This window comes from Nematostella vectensis, chromosome 7 (genome assembly GCF_932526225.1).
Source record: "Nematostella vectensis chromosome 7, jaNemVect1.1, whole genome shotgun sequence".
In the NCBI taxonomy this organism is placed as follows: domain Eukaryota; kingdom Metazoa; phylum Cnidaria; class Anthozoa; order Actiniaria; family Edwardsiidae; genus Nematostella; species Nematostella vectensis.
Window position 1 is genome coordinate 3,838,920 of NC_064040.1, and position 16,606 is coordinate 3,855,525.

Consider the following 16,606-nt stretch of genomic DNA (forward strand, 5'->3'; position numbering starts at 1 on the left):
CTCTACCTATGCAGTTTAGTTCTTTGACGTCATTAGCGCGCATGCGTAAATCAATCAAAATCATCCCACATGGATCTAGTCTAACGTTGTTTACGTATCACGAGATCGCATACCCTGGTCTCTTGGCGCAGGGTGTGTTCCTGCGCTAATCAGGAAGCTGCCTTCTATTTATTTCCCTAGTGAAAACTAGAAGACAAGCATCCTGGTTCTAAATTTCTCTAAAAATACCCGAAGCCCCCATTTGAACCCTAAAAATTATGACGAGCATCCCAATCAGGTTGACATAGTAAGAACCTCTCCCCTCCTGGGGGAAAGGGGGGGGGATCAAGTCGGAAAAAATTGTTTTCCAGAAATATTTTTGCGGTACACCAGACCAATCTTACAGCCATCCAGGTTGGGACGGCGCTCAGCCCTTATTACGAAGCATCAACAAGACATGTTGAACATCGAAATAAACAACAATTTATTATTGTGCGATCGTGGTACAGATAATCAGAAGCTTGAGGAACATGCATCTAATACAATAAAATCCTGATAAATAAAATTTGAACACACGTCCTGTTGCAACTTAGTGTGTAAAGTCCTGTGTACTGGCGGTAGGGTGTCGTTCAGAACTGGTCATGAGGTGACTGGTAATGGGGTGTCGCTAAGTACTGGTAATGGGGTGACTGGTAATGGGGGTGTCGCTAAGTACTGGTAATGGGGATGTCGCTAAGTACTGGTAATGGGGGTGACGCTAAGTACTGGTTATGGGGGTGCCGCTAAGTACTGGTAATGGGGATGCCGCTAAGTACTGGTAATGGGGGTGCCGCTAAGTACTGGTAATGGGGGTGCCGCTAAGTACTGGTGATAGGGTGTTGTTTAGTACTGGTAATGGGGTGTCGCTAATAACTGGTAATGGGGGTGCCGCTAAGTACTGGTAATGGGGGTAACGCTAAGTACTGGTGATAGGGTGTTGTTTAGTACTGGTGGTAGGGAAGATCTTCCCGCCAGAGTTTCTCAAGCACAGGATCATCTCCTGGGAACCGCGCAATGAACGACGCAATCATTCCAGATGCACTTGCTTCAAACTCTTTCAGAGATACCACCCCATCTGCAAATATAGAGGGAAAACAAATATGCTAAACATTTTAGACAAAAAAATTGTGAGTTAGACTTTCACTAAAACAACTATTTGTGGGGAAGGTGGGCGACACCACAGGTCTCTCAGACTATTGCATGCCTTACATGGCTTTTTGTGTGGCGTTTTGGGTCAATTATTGCATGGCTTTTTGTGTCACTCCATATATCTATGGTGCCTCGTACACTTCGGTTTTTTTGCGACTATACCTTGGATTGTGGTATGTGACTGGACGAACATCCTACGGGGGGTCTTCCTGGCCAGTACAATATTCCGCATTTCCAGGAAGTGAGCATCCACCGCTGAGTACTTGTCATACAGATCCTTGCCAGATGCGTAGTCAGCAGTAGACTTGAATACCTACGGGGAAACAAGCCACGTGACAGTAGCCAAATAAGCGTGACACTAACAGTCACGCAATACTAGGTAACCCTAATGGTCACGCAATACCATGTAACCGTTACAGTCACGCAATACTATGCAACCCATTGTCACACACAGAACAGACTTTCACTTGTTAACAAGATTATCAAGGATGTGCAAATAAATGCCAAAGTAGAAAGAGCTGAGGGACAGAGGCTACTCCAAGTTTCTGGCTTGAACAATTGCAGTGACCAATTTTAAAGCTAATCCTATTCACGTTTTACTTTTTTAGGCTGACGTCTATAGCATAGGAACAATCGGGACTCCTGATTTTAGAAGAATTAATTTCTCTTCTTCGCAAGCTTGCAGGCAGATACACCTTTTTTTTAAATATGTTGTCTTTGCAAATAGTAAATTGCAATTGCCAAATGGCCGAAAAAATCACAGGGCTCGCCATACTTCTACTGAATGCTGGAAAATGTGAAAAACTAGTGCGTTTGGCTGTTTGCTTATCTTTATTCTTAGGGAAAATGTGAAAAACTAGTGCATTTGGCTGTTTGGTTATCTTTATTCTTAGGATGATTATACCAAAAAGAAGCAATAAGTTTTAGAAGCACCATTTGCCATTCGCCATTTGCATTGGCAACGATTTTGAGGAAGGTATATATATAGTAATAAATGCCCATTTGGTAGGATTTACCTGTAGCTTCCTGAGAAACGCGCCAATGGCAGGTTGTCCTACGCAAGAGATCTTATTACGATCCAGCATGACTAGAATGTCAGGCTTGCCGTCTGAGCCTGTGATACGAGTCAGCTGTACCAGCTGCTCACCAGCCTCGAGGAGCACACGCAAGATGACATAACGAGCCTGCATGTGGGCCTACAAAACAACAAAACACTGGTTTTCAGTTGATAATTCAGGTGTGCGCCTGCAACATGGTGTTACCTGTCTCCATTTGTTGTTCTCTGGGGTGTAGAACTCCAGGCCGAGAAGCCCTGCACGCACCATGTTAAGCCAGTTGACATAGACGATATCGTCACCTGCCGCACCCTCGTGACCAAAGATCCTAAGCACAGAGCGTGAAGAGTCATGGAATTTGTCATATTTTAACTAAAGGACAGTAGTAGAGAGCTAAGCATAGACAACCAGACAGCTAAGAAGACACTGATAACAAACATGCCAAGCGCTAAATTATACATCAGATTCAAGACTTAAGCTCTTTACCTAAAATAGTCAGCGCCCTATTGCTTTAAGCTAGACCAGCGCTTTTCTCAATTTTTTAAATTGCAAATAGGGGAAATAGTGAGGTAAGGGCGGGAACGGAAAAGGCCTCCGTTTTTTTTTCTCACATAACTAGGCCCAGCTATTCCAGCTTGGCTAACTAAGGTTGGCTCTTCCTGGCAGGTGACAAGCTGGAAATCGACCCTAGTATAGACTGTAGTTTTTCCTACTAGTTATACCAGCTATCTAGTCAGCTTTCTTTACTTTTTATAAAAATGCAACTAAAACATCCATCATTCTCACCTGAGGACATCTTTGTTCAAACACAAGTAGATGCCAACACACTCAGCACGGCATTCCTCATAGGAAGAGCTGAGCTCAGCAAACTTGGTGGACCAAGTCTCACCCTCAGTGTACCAGCTTTGGATCTACAAGTATTTAGGGTACAAGTCACAAATAATAAGTATCATTCAATACAAGCAGTCTGTGTCACACAGTTCAGACACTTTCTTACACACCTTCTCGCCTGTTTCTGTATTTACAACACTCTTGTGGTCAAAGTTGTAGGAACCATCAGGCTTCTGCGAAACGAGTAATACTTTAGTAAGAATTTTTGACTATTTAGTTCTCTGATCGTGCTTATCAAAGGTTGAGGCAATATGCTGTTTTATATGAGCTTTTTCCTCTAATATGCACCAGTGATAAAATCAAAGCAAGGGTTCAGACCTTTATGAATAGTTTTCCACTGCCGTGACCAAGAAGTTCATGAAGACCAACTTGAACTTCAAATGAGGGTGCTTTAAGCTTAGAATATAACTCCTGAATAAATAGAAGAAACAATCGCTAAATTAAGATTACGAGCAAAGACCATCCACCCTGACACCATCTGCCTGTGCATAAAAACACCTGCCCGGCAAACACATACTGGCAATAACACCACCTTCCTGGACAAGACACCAGCTGCCTGGATGTGACAACACCTTCCTGGACATGACACCAGCTGCCTGGGTATGACACCAGCTACCTGAACATGACACCAGCTGCCTGGACATGACACCAGCTGCCTGAACATGACACCAGCTGCCTGGACATGACACCAGCTACCTGAACATGACACCAGCTACCTGAACATGACACCAGCTGCCTGGACATGACACCAGGTGCCTGGACATGACACCAGCTGCCTGGACATGACACCAGCTACCTGAACATGACACCAGCTGCCTGGACATGACACCAGCTGTCTATGCACAACACCAGCTGTCTATGCACAACACCAGCTGCCTGGACATAAAGCCACCTCCAAGGACATAACGCCACCTGCCAGAAAATGAACCACCTTCTTTAATGAGAAAGCAATGTACTTACAGCATCCTCCTCTGTAAGAAAAGTGATTTTCTGGTCAGCAGAATGGGCCGACAGCACGTTACCAAGGGATACATTCTTGAAGCCCTCGTCCTGGCGAATCTCATCATCTAAAACAAAGCACAGTAATGGTATATATCTACCAATTCCTTATCATCTGTGAGTAGAATGTTTTCACTGATTGTCACTGAGACATCAGACTGCAAGGAAATGTACACAAGTTCACGTCTATTACAGAGGATGACACCCAATCATTCAATGTACTGGGGAGTATCTATTTATTTGAAGTATGATTTATAGTGGCAGCCTTCCCTCTGCCACCCCTTCTCCCTCAATCCCCCCACACACACACCCTGCAGCTGCATTATTCGAGGTACATACAATTTGGGATGTTGATCCCGGCTGGTATTCCACTGCTTCCAAAGCCAAGGACATCAAGTGAGGTAAAGTCAGGGCGTAGAAAGGTATCTTTCTCGTATGAGCTTGGCCATGGTAGCTGGGGAAGCAGTGTCTCCGCACTTGACACCAGGTCTGCAAACTTGGCACTCATGGACTTGTTTACTATTGACACAAAACCTGCAAGGACAACAAGAAATCTTTTGGGAAATTATTTTATTAGGGTCTTTCTCAAATGAACACCCTTTGTCTAAGAAATATACCCTTATACTAATTGAACCAAGATCCCTAGTATAAAATACATACAACCACTCTGTCCCAGAAATTAATCCAGTTTTGTATAAAATTATTTATATTTACTAAACCAATATCGGTTTGATATGAGGCTAAGCTAGGTTTTTAGTTACATCAATCATATAACGTTACAATACAACCATGGGAAGTTGTATAAACATCCGAAGACAAGCTATCTGGTAGACACAACTTTTAAACAATACTCAAGACAATTCTTTAATATTTTATTTCTAATAAATAGGGACTATGTCACCAAATGTCCCATGGCATATGGAATTTGAGGGGATTCACCTTCATACTCTGCTCTAACTCCAAAGGGGTCCCTGTATGACTCAATGAATCCAATATAACTTGAAAAAAAAAGATAAATGACAAATTCACAAAATGTATAAAATGAAGAACAGAAAGAGAATAAAATACTGGTGGACAGACAGACAAAGTGAGATGAGGTATCAGCAGAAGAAGGCTAATATAGATAAAGGCACTGCCTGAAAGCACACGTACAGTACATGACAGATTTTATTACACTCACGTTTCTACCACAGGGCCTTTGTCTCTGATCCAGTGTCTGGAGCCATCCTTGTGTGCCTCCACAGAGCCTGTAGTAAAGCTGTGCACATAGTGATCCAGCATAGCAACCTCATTCTCATTGCTGGCAAATCCCTGCCAATAATAAAGAGTGCAATGTCTGGCACATAGATTTGCAATGGGGGGCCTATGAAGTAGTACATATCTGGTGAAAATGTGTAAAATTGGGTGGTTTTTATTGAGAAATGAGACATTTTTGACAATGGGGTACATATGCCCTATGTGCCACCCCACTAACCAATAAATGAAAGGCTATAAATAATGTCACGTTTCACAGAATCCACAAAAGAAATAGGACACAAAGACAATTTCTCTATTTTCACAAATCACAGATCACTGATCTAAAAGTTATTTATTGCATAATAAGATATCACTCTAGCCCCCCTCCCCTCCCGAGGACTCTGTTCTCATGTCACCTTTGCCATGATCAAATTATCAACAACTTTCTTTAGAAGTCCAGCATAATCGCCACGGGTGATCTTGACTGTTGTTCCTTGGTACTCATAGGATTTTACCAGTGAAGCCACAACATCTTTCTTTTCCGCGCTGCAATCTTCCGCTAGAAGAAAAAAAAGAATCCCATAGAAAAAATGAATTTTAGCGACAAAATATTGGAAACTGCTGACTAGGGTAAGTGCTGTTGCACAGTCATATAGTTATCATATGGAAAATCCACCCTTCAATAAGACCCACTGCCCTGTGTACATGCAGGCGGGTAGCCAGGGGGAGTTCAGAAGGACCCCCCACTCCACTGGAAGAGCAGCTTTAATTAAGGACAAATTAAGAACCAATGCGAGGTTAGGACAAGCTACTCAAGAAAAAATGATCCGCTTTATAGGTAAATGAACCCTCTTGCTGAAAATCCTGGCTATAGGCCTAACATGCCTGCAGCTGGACAAAAACAATTTGCAGTTGCATTTTGCTGTCCCTTGGAGCTTAAGGCTCTCAATGCTTGGAAGTGAAATGTAATAGACCTTTTTTAGAGCATTTTTCTTACAGCATTTTGTATGATCCCTAGAAATATATTATAATTCTTCATAACAGGAGCACTTATTAGCTAGAGTAGGATTTCCCATGCTGATCACAGATAGGTTGGAGCAAATGATCTGCTAAAAGATACTGTTAATAGGATGATGAAGCCTTTTGGGGGTGGAGGTTATGCTTGAAGGATACCTGACAATGCTGTTGAAGCCAAGCGGAGGTTATAGGTAACATGTCCTTTGTCATTTATTTCCTTAAACAGCCTTGTGTTCCACCCCTCAATATTCTGCAAATTGATCAGAACAATAACAATAAAATAATGCAGCTTTGGTATTGAATAATAGTGTTTATAAGAGTAAATGATTAGTAGTATTGTCCTTTCTTGCTTGAAAGTCAGATAAAAAAATCTTAATTGTAGAATTGTAGGTTTTAGTAATAAGGAAAAATTGAAACAAATATTAACACATTGACCCCTCAACCGGCCTGTACCGGCTTTGGGAAGTACCCACATTCCAAAAAATTCATAAATGCAAAATAAACACAACAAGATGAAGATACTCAGGCATCAGTCTAAGGGATAAATGGTCTTGAAGTTGTGCATCCAACCATGGTGTTGGCAACTACTCTTATGCCAAATAATAGCACAGGTTCTTTGACAAATTTCAAATCGAACAAGGAAAGAAAAGCAGAATCACGCCTCTCAATAAAACGCTCATAATACCACACAGAGATCAGCAAACACAGCTCAAGACACAAATAGAAACCTTTATTCTGATCCTCCAGGTACATTTCCATGGCCTCAAGACACAATGTCCACTCCTTGAAGGCTTGTAAAACCACGAAGATGCCTTTACGAATTGCAAAGAATTCTGGGAAAAATTCACGAGGGGAGGGCCAGTCAACACTCCTCTCCCCAAAGTCAGATGGTTTTTTATAAGTCTTTTCACCCCGAAGCCAAACAAATCAATTCAAGGTCATACAGACCCAGAATAGCAGTGTAAACTATTTTGGAATCAATTTGGTTTCAGAAAAGACAGCATTTAGGAGAGCTGTGGTGATTCATTAGAAAATTATTTTCTCATCCAGGCAAAGCCAAACAAGAAAAAAATCATAATGAATCCACCTTTGCTTGCAAATATCAATAAGCAAAGCACTCAATTATGCCCCAATAGACTTCATGATGTCCTGAGACACTCTCCTAATATGCTCATAGCTGTATTTTTTATGAAAAATACAAGCAACCATCAACTTGTGCTTGCTTCAGCACAACGACGAGAGATTAAAAGTGGGGAGCGCAAAGCACTGTTGGAAAGCTTGGATACCGCTGACTAGGTGCAGCTGTGTTTGACTTTGATGGGCTGTATAAAACTCAGAATAGGGGGGGAGGTATCTGTTTTCAGTCTGTTTTTTGTAAATTCAGCTCAAAAATAGCCAGGAGTAAATGGCTTAATCCTGAAAGTTTTGCCAGTGTACTATTAGTGTTAAAGGGAGCAAATCAGCATTATTTTATGTATTTGAAAGTGCTTACCATACACAGACTATTCACCTTTTCTTTGAGAAACCCTTGGATGAATTCAGCGTCAGATTTGTTACAGTTGCTGGAGTAGTAGGTAGATATTCCCTACAAAGGAAATGCACTAAACAAATGTTCAAAGACAAGACTAATACAACAGATAGATCTGTAGATGAGAAGGTGAAAGGGCAGGCAGAAATTACAGATTTATGTGTGAGGGGGATAAGGCTGGTTGGGGAATAAAAAAAAGGTAACGAGAAGGATGGGATAGAAAATAATAACACAATACTACAAGGAGAGGGAAAAGTGTAGAAGTCAGCTAGAAAGGACTAGCAGGATTGGCTAGATGACCTTATTGTTCTATTGTTTTATCAATTCAATGTGGTGAAATCTTCTAATAATAGGGGTAGGGTCAGAAGGGTTGAGGTATATAGCGATGCTCAGACGAGTTGTTAAGGGGGGAAATCAAGGTTCTACCTGTTCCCCAAATCCTAACTGCCGTAGTTTGGGCTTCAGTGAATACATGGCCTCACAACAATCACTCCATAATGTCACCACTGACTTAGCATTGGTAGCATAGGCTTGGCTGGAGAAAACAATTGTTTGAAACTTTTCCTGTCAAAGTGCAACAATTACTTGTTAGACATATATCAACACAGGCAAACTTTTCTTGGGACATGGGATTCAGTAAAATCACACCTCTCCTTCTGGGGTGTGGTTGATATTCTAACTTACCTTAGGCAAATTGGGAATGAACTTGGTATCTCCAAATGATTTGTAGTTTCCAATGTTGCCATAAAAAGCGGCAACATATGTAAGGAAACTCTGAAAAAAAAAATCATCAATTATTTTCAACTAAATATGCAGTTTTTTCTTAGTTCAACCTTTATTAACTATTGTTCAAACTACTGAAAACTAGGTTACACCCCCACCCCCCCAAAAAATCCTGGTCTCCCCCCTTTTGTATATTTGACAAAGAAATCTAAGGCCCCATCCCCCTCAAAGCTGCCCGAAGTACTCGAAGCAACATCCCATCTCTACCCCCCCCCCCCCCCCTGTATTTACCGTAAACTCTTCTTCTGTTGGAGCAACGCTTGATTTTAGAGCTTTTTCCTTTAAAGAACCAACACTTTCAGAAGAGAACAGTTTTTGGAAAAGGAGAAAAATGCCGGGCGCTTCTGGGGAAGTCTGCAGCAGACAAATCAGGGCTCCCTCCCACGAAGCCTTGTAAAGATAATGAGCATAGCATTTCTCCTTTTCGGTCAGACCGCCGAACGCCGTGCGACATTCCAAGAAGTTGATGTTCGCCTCATTTGGTATAATATACTGAGTCTTGTCAAAATCAGATTCTGCCATTATGTGAAACAAAAGAACAGAAAGATTAACTCAACACCGTTGAGGCAAGTTGTACGGTTGATTTAAAACTTTAGAGAATTCCCGGCGAAATAAAAGTAGAGAAACTTTTTGCCCGACTTTGTCTTATGGGGCTCGAGCCGTCGTTACTTGCTTTAGAGGTCAGCGGAGCTTATACGGGGACAGTACAGCGGTATTCTTGAGCCCGTGTTACGTACTCAGCGTACACTTTCAAAGATGGCGGCCAAACCCTTTGCTGTGTGCATTTTGAGTGGGAAAAGGAAATCCGGGAAAGACTATGTTGCTGAAAGACTTAAAATACTCTTAGGGAAAAGCAACTGTGAAATATTACGGCTATCAGGGCCGCTTAAAAGAGAATACGCTAGAATTCATAAACTAGACTATCAAAAGCTTTTAGATTCGTCGGATTACAAAGAGAAGTATCGAAAAGACATGATAAAATGGGGCGAGGAAAAACGGAACGCGGAACCTTACTGTTTCTGTGAACTGGCTGCTAAAATGGCATACAGAGATGCGCAGTCCGAGACCAAATTATACTGGCTTGTGTCTGATGCTAGACGAATCACAGATTTGCAATTCTTTCAACAACATTACCCACGTGTTGTTCACGTTCGCGTGACAGCTAGTGACGATGTGCGCATGCGTCGAGGCTGGATGTTCACCAATGGTGTTGATGATGCAGAGTCGGAATGCGGCCTTGATGACGTCATTTTCGATGTAGCTATTATAAATAATGGGGATAATGAACAATTGGAAAACTCACTTGCCTCCCTCAAAGATAAGCTAACTGCTTAAAGTAACCTTACAGCCTGAAGAATGGTGCTTGCACGTTTTGTACTGTTTTTTATGTTTCGAGAGTAATTTCTCAAAATTCCAAATTTGTTTACACAGTCCCATTCCAATTGAAGTCATAACAAGTTAATGCCATAATCTTCACACCCAGAGTCCACACCTCATAACCTAGGAGCAAGATACCCTGGTGAGAGCAGGTCACATGGCACCCATTTTTATAGAAACTTCATATAGGGGAGGGGACCAAGGGAAAAAAAAAAGAGAATATGTATCCAACTTGAGAAAAAAACAGTTAAGGTTCATAAGCGTTTATCAGTCTTGAAAAATATAACAGCACAATAACATACCTGTCAGCCTCCGAGAATCTCAAGGCTTGAGAAGGGGGGTGGGGTATATTCATTTTTTTGGGGGAGGGAAGGGTAAACCTCGCAGGCATTTGCCGTATAGAAAGCTCTCTTGTGAACAAATCCACTAATCTCACGAGGGTGTTAGATAAATTGCGTTGCGCAAGGGAATTATTATTTTAAATACTTTAATAGAAAATAGGCAAAATGACGTTTTTCTATAGAATAATTTCTCAGAAGTGCTAACAAGGCTAAAAAGCGGGAGATTTTGTGCTAAACGCGGGAGAAGGGGTCCAAAATCTTGAGACTCCCGCCTAATGCGGGAGAGTTGACAGGTATGCGATAAGCCCAAGTGTGATTACTTTTAATTAATCACATAATTTTGGTCCCCTTAACCAATCATGTATGGCACACGATCACCAAGAAAGAGCTGAGAAATCTACATTAGCTGAAGGACAGAGTGGGCTTTACAAAGATCAAAGTTGGGGGAATAAACAAAAAAACTACCAAATTCCTAACTGCCTTAGTTTTCACATTTATTAGAGACTGCTACGATTTAGTTGTGGTAGGGGAACTTCAAGTTTCCTTTTCCCCAGTAGTCATAACGATCCAACAATACAACACAAATTGAATAACATTTCAAAATTCATTTTATATTTATTTTATTCTTACCTGGAGGTGGGAATCTCCCCATGAATTTCCTTCTGTCTCAGTTTCTTAATTTTTTTTGACATTACGATGAGTTGTGAGACTTTGCAGTATTTACTGTTATCGAATACTCAAATTCAAATGTCTGGCCAGGGCTGCCACGCTATTTTGTGAGTCAAGAGGTCATCACTCTCATTTCCCAGCGTGCACGCGTAGTGAAATTTGGATTGGAATCCGGGAAAGAATGCAAAATAAAGCTGGCAATTGAATTCTACCATTGCAAAAGCATTGAATTTACAGCCCTAATCTGTAAAAACTTCGAAAGCCAGAGTGTTAGAATGAGCTGTAACAGTGTTTACATTCCAATGTTACCGCTCCCAGTTCCCGTCCAGTAGATATTTCTTTTAGCAATTCAGCGATTTCTTATTTTCTCCTAGCACAACCAAATTGTAGCAGCCCCTAGTAAATGTGAAAACTAAGGTGGTCCTATTGGGAATTTTTTCGTTTATCCCTCCATACGCTGCTAGCTAACGTATGTTATATTTCCCAGCTCTTTCTGGGCCAATTGCTTGCCAGCTAGGCTGTATGTGATTGCTCAAGGGGACCGAAAGTATGCAAATAGTTGGTCATACTTGGACTCTTCGTGCTGTAAGAGACAAGAAGTTGATTTGAAAAGCCCTTTTAGACCAACTTTGATAAGACAACAATTTGATTCTTGGTTAACACTAATCAACTACTGAAGATAATAAAACCAAATTTTTGTCAGAATTTATCTTGATTTTTTGAAAAAAACTGCTCAATTTTCTATCCAACTGGCAAACAAATTCCTAAGGGATAGGGTTTCTGGATTTCAAATAATACACAATACAGTGTACATATACTTAAACCAAATGTGGGCAAGTTAAGCATAACAATGACTTTTTGTCAACAGTTGGAAAACTACAGTAGAGACTAGAGAAACATTAACAGCCTATAATAGTTGTATCATTCTGCACATAGTGCTATGCTCTGCAATACTCATTGGTTAGAATTAGGCTTTTAAACAAGGCTAAAGGAGATAACTATCTAACAAGGACTGTAGTAAGAAATATTAAAATTCATGGAAAATACATGAAATTACACAATACTCTATGATCACTCGCACTGAGTTGATATATTTTATCAATAATAGCATTATTTAATTTTTATTGGTTAGTATAATAAGGTGTAGTATATGGCTTGTCAATGTCTTTTTCATTGCATGTTATTTACAAGAATGAGTAAGCTGTTGCAGCATTATGAGATGACAACCATGTTCTTTCAAATGGCAAAGACCGGGCACACTCCCCAGGAAAAGTCCTTTTCTCTATTTTTCCTCTAATGGTATTCTGATTGTCTGTAAAAGAATATTAGCCTTATTCTTTTCTTGGGATCTCAGGATGGTCTTGATTCCAGCCATAGTCTCCCTGATTCAGACCCAAACATTTCTTGAGATGCATAGACCATATAGAGAAAGCCATCTTCATCTTTTTCTTCTCTGTATAGCTCAGCCATTGTCATTGACATGCTTGCCAAGCTCTTGTTGTTCACAATCAGGTAGAATGCTTGTGTGGATGAAAGAGACATTCGATTTCTGGGGAATAATAAATATTTATTTTGAATATTTTGAAAAAACAAATGTGTTACAGAGAACATTATCACTAGGGAGGGGGGGAAAGGAAAAGCTCCTCCCATGGGTCAGTACGCAGCTCTTACAGGCTGCAATTTGATTGGGCAAATGAACAATATCCACACCTCGACACAAAGAACGAGAAGAATAGAGACAACAGAACTCCTTTGTAGAGCGAAGATAATAGGAGACAAAGCAGCTGCGTACTTACTCCCTCCCATCCCTGGGCTTAAGAACAATCGAGTCAACACATAAGAACAGTTGCTCTAAGAGCTTAAGGTAATTCCCTTGAAATAGTTCTACAACCCAGAATTCTTTAAAACTTGTAGTTAAGGGCTTTCAAAAAATGTAATAAAAAAATGGGGGTACCAACCTTGTTTTCACAACAGAGGGGCGTAGAGTTGACGCGTTTTTACTGACCGCGCAAGGAAAAATCCCAACTCTTAGTTTTCAAAAAAAGTGCCTATAGCCTTTAGAAAATTAAGTCTTGTTTGTCGAGCTGCCAAAATCCGATCTCCTAATCAATAACCCGTAGTAGCTAATGTTCAAAACAAATCACATTTTAAGAGATCGCACTAAAGTATTTTTACGGCTTTTAAGAGAAATAACAAAACTTCTACAATCCAACTTTTTTTCTTCTTTCAGTATATCATTTTTCCGTATACATTTAACTATTTGAGCAAATAAAAAATGGGGGTAACCGACTTCGTTTTTCTGTTAAAGCGATTTTAAGTAAAAAAACATGTACCTTTTGCTGTGTTATTTTGTACAACTGTGGCGCGCATGCGCCCACTTAATACCGGAAAATTCGAACAAACAACGCGCGCCACTATGCGCAGAAGGGGTGCGCAGTGCAATTCAAGGGAATTACCTAAATTCAAATTTCATATTTAAATGTTTGTATTTTATGTAAAGTAATGTGCAAAAAAAATTTGCATGAGATTAGAATTTTTACAGGAGACATATTGGTGACTGCTGGCGTCAGAGTTCTTTTTATAATTGCAAATTAGAGCCCGGGATGGGAGGAACTTACCCTTTTATAGGGGAACCTTGTGGTTAATATATATTTTAATTACTCTATATAGGAACAAATAAGATGTCAACTAACACGTTGTCAAGTTTAGGTGTGGCACCCACTCCCGGCCACTCAAAAGCATGATACTCATAACATGCATATCCCCTCAACAAAACCTGGGTACGCGCCCAGAACAATAGCACCTTTCTACCAGAGCCTTTCCCTGTTTGTTTCTATCAGTTCACTTATCCGTGTCGCGTTTCTGTTCTTTCGCGTTTTTGTCTGATTGTGTCTGAAGGAACTGATAGAAACAAATCGGAGAAAGCTCTGCTACTAGGGTGGAACAATAGCGGACGTGGACTTGTGGACTTTGGAACATCCAATATCAAGATTATTCCCAACTCCGTAATTTACCCACTTTTGAACAGTTCCTTAAAATCATAGTTGTGAAACAAATCACGTACTAGACAGCAATATTTGTGACACGCTTGAGGTGAGATCTAACTTTTCAAGTATTATGTCGATCATTTACAAAACGTTCGTCCAACAACGACACGTAATGCGAAGATAATTATTTCTAAAAATTATGAACCATGAGCAATAATTCTGCACCAGCAAAAGATAATAAATCAAATCGATAACTACACTAATGAACAAAGGAAAAATGTTGTTTCAGGGGTGCATGGATGTCACTTTAGATTGCCACTGATCGTATACTGTCACTGCTGTGTACCATAACTGGAAAGTATGTAAGAAGTATTTCTCGGAAGTTTTTACGAAGTGAACGTCGTTCTTTGAGAATCAATCGCCAACTGCTGTTGAGTTGGCAACTGATTCTCAAAGAACGACGTTCACTTCGTAAAAACTCCCGAGAAATACTTCTTACATACTTTAAATTATCAAAAATGACGGCTGTAGCGCAAAAGTGTGGCCCTAAATCTGTCTCAAGACCATAACTGGAAAGGTTATCGACCTTTTCGAACTATAATATGCATTCCCTAGGATGAAAAAGTTACAGATAAGAGAAAAAAACATCCAAAACAACTGCAAGTCTTGTCAAAAAGCGACCTTGATTTAAAAATAAAAATCTTGTAGTTTTTAAACATTTTTTAGCATACTTGGCAAGGACAGTACTGCTGTTCTGACGCAATAAAGTGCTGGTGAAGGTGGATATGCATTATTTCGAAACACGGAACCCTACATCAATAACCTGCCTCGAAAAAACTTGCTTGACAACATATTGAACAGGTTAGTTCTATCGGCATTAGGCAAAATCAGCACCTACTTTTCCTTTAATACGATAATATTTCTGGTGGACGTTGCTTTTCACTCACCGAATTATCGTGACGAATTGACTCATAGTCAGTTCTTGTGGAACAAGAAATTTTGTTTTATCTAGAAGTGGTAGATCTTTTTCTTTGTGATATCTCTCAACAATAACCTGTAAAAGATAAAAAGTAAGTAATGATGAGAAATAAGTAAGTGAAGGCAGTCTCTTGTAGACTGTTTACATGTGCGTTCTTCGCCATCCATGAAATACATTATACAACTGCTACGCATCGAGTGAAAGCCACATAGTAATACTTACGGGTATTTTCGATGGGAATTTTGCTCTTATTCCGGCTACCTCATCACGCCGACTCACTGAGGAACAAGAAAAGCGGAGTTACGAGCAAACCATGTTACACAAAAGTTGCTATTGAAATCAAGGCTTACCGAAGCTTTTCCGCTGTTTGAACGGCTTAAATGTCCCCGATCTAGAATCTAAGTCTGCCATACGGAAGCAGAACCGAAAATAACAAACAAATAATACCAGTAGCAACTGAACTTTGCGATTAACCCCAGTAAAGGTTCCGCTTTTAACTCCGCTCGAAAGCGAACCAAAACTTGTTTCTAAAACGAGTGTCGAAATCAATAACTCGGTGTTTGATGGCTTTTTCATCCGATTGGTCGGAACAGTTGCTTTGTACTCGGTAGCCAATCATATGCTAGAACAGTTTCCGACTATGTTCTTGGTTTCAACATTTCGTATTAACAGGATTTTTTTTTTTCCTACCTCTTCTAAGGCGATACTTTGATGTACAAATTGCAGCATACCATTACTATATATGTTATTAAGTTACTTTGTTTCTTCTAAACAATGGTAAAATAAATGTCAGAAATATTATTTTTTTTACATTTTTTACATCGGTCATATGGCAAGCCGCCATTTACTGAAAAACACAAGACTAGTTCCAGTACAAATTGGGACGAAAAAAATAATAAAATTCCTTCAAACTTTTCTTACATGTTTGTGGAGTTGTTATTTATATCCCTGTAAAGTTTTCATTCATTTGGGGCAATATTGAGCGATTGAAGTTTATGGGGGAACTTCAATAAATGGTATTTCCCTTCTTCCGGCGGAGTACCAAAAGTGATGTTTCTAGGTTTAAAGAGGCTTAATAAGAGGTTATCTTTTGCTGCTTTTTCTACCCTCTCTCTCGGTGTCTCACCACCATGATTTATTGCGAAGAGGAAATTTACAATAAAAATCATGCTTGATCATTAGCATAAAATATCTAGGACGTGAATAGAATTATTTTGAGCGTTTTATTCGTTTTCATTTTCTAAATTGTGCCTAATCCTAAAGAGTAATGTTCAAGGATAATAACAAAATTTTATTTAGTCCAAATAAAAAAAAATTAGAAAAAAAAGGGAAGTTTATTTTTAACGCAGTTGCCATGCTGGAATGCACGGTAACTTGTTCATTTCATTCTTTTGCTTTTTACACACGCTTCTACGGCTAGAACAAAGATTAAGTCGAGACCGAGTGAATGACACACTTTTGAATTTATCCTCCTATTTTAACGCGTTAGGATCAGGAGCCCATCTTTCACACACCGAGAGTTTTTTAGTTGGAGATTCATATATTGTACATGATTTTCGTAAAACGAGTCTATGGCT

The 16,606-nt window shown here is 40.0% G+C and overlaps 3 protein-coding genes across 3 annotated transcripts; 1 reads left to right on the forward strand and 2 right to left on the reverse strand.

Annotated features, from left to right (window-relative positions):
- Window positions 1-446: 446 nt before the first annotated feature.
- Window positions 447-9,337, reverse strand: LOC5514921 (dipeptidyl peptidase 3). Its single transcript, XM_048730803.1, has 17 exons — window positions 8,908-9,337; window positions 8,578-8,667; window positions 8,320-8,457; window positions 7,876-7,950; window positions 6,522-6,615; window positions 5,765-5,907; window positions 5,293-5,423; window positions 5,052-5,110; window positions 4,452-4,646; window positions 4,074-4,180; window positions 3,432-3,524; window positions 3,224-3,286; window positions 3,009-3,133; window positions 2,430-2,550; window positions 2,184-2,363; window positions 1,330-1,480; window positions 447-1,093 (listed from the first exon to the last, which is right to left on the reverse strand). The coding sequence occupies exons 1-17, from the start codon at window positions 9,196-9,198 to the stop codon at window positions 960-962; spliced, it is 2,190 nt and encodes a 729-aa protein (XP_048586760.1). The 5' UTR covers window positions 9,199-9,337; the 3' UTR covers window positions 447-959.
- A 57-nt stretch (window positions 9,338-9,394) lies between these two features.
- Window positions 9,395-12,141, forward strand: LOC5514922 (phosphomevalonate kinase). The gene has a single exon (XM_048730805.1). It carries the CDS (start codon window positions 9,433-9,435, stop codon window positions 10,009-10,011), a length of 579 nt encoding a protein of 192 aa, XP_048586762.1. The 5' UTR covers window positions 9,395-9,432; the 3' UTR covers window positions 10,012-12,141.
- Window positions 12,128-15,938, reverse strand: LOC5514964 (microtubule-associated proteins 1A/1B light chain 3C). Its single transcript, XM_001635074.3, has 4 exons — window positions 15,380-15,938; window positions 15,252-15,307; window positions 14,998-15,104; window positions 12,128-12,612 (listed from the first exon to the last, which is right to left on the reverse strand). The coding sequence occupies exons 1-4, from the start codon at window positions 15,603-15,605 to the stop codon at window positions 12,414-12,416; spliced, it is 588 nt and encodes a 195-aa protein (XP_001635124.2). The 5' UTR covers window positions 15,606-15,938; the 3' UTR covers window positions 12,128-12,413.
- Window positions 15,939-16,606: the final 668 nt, after the last annotated feature.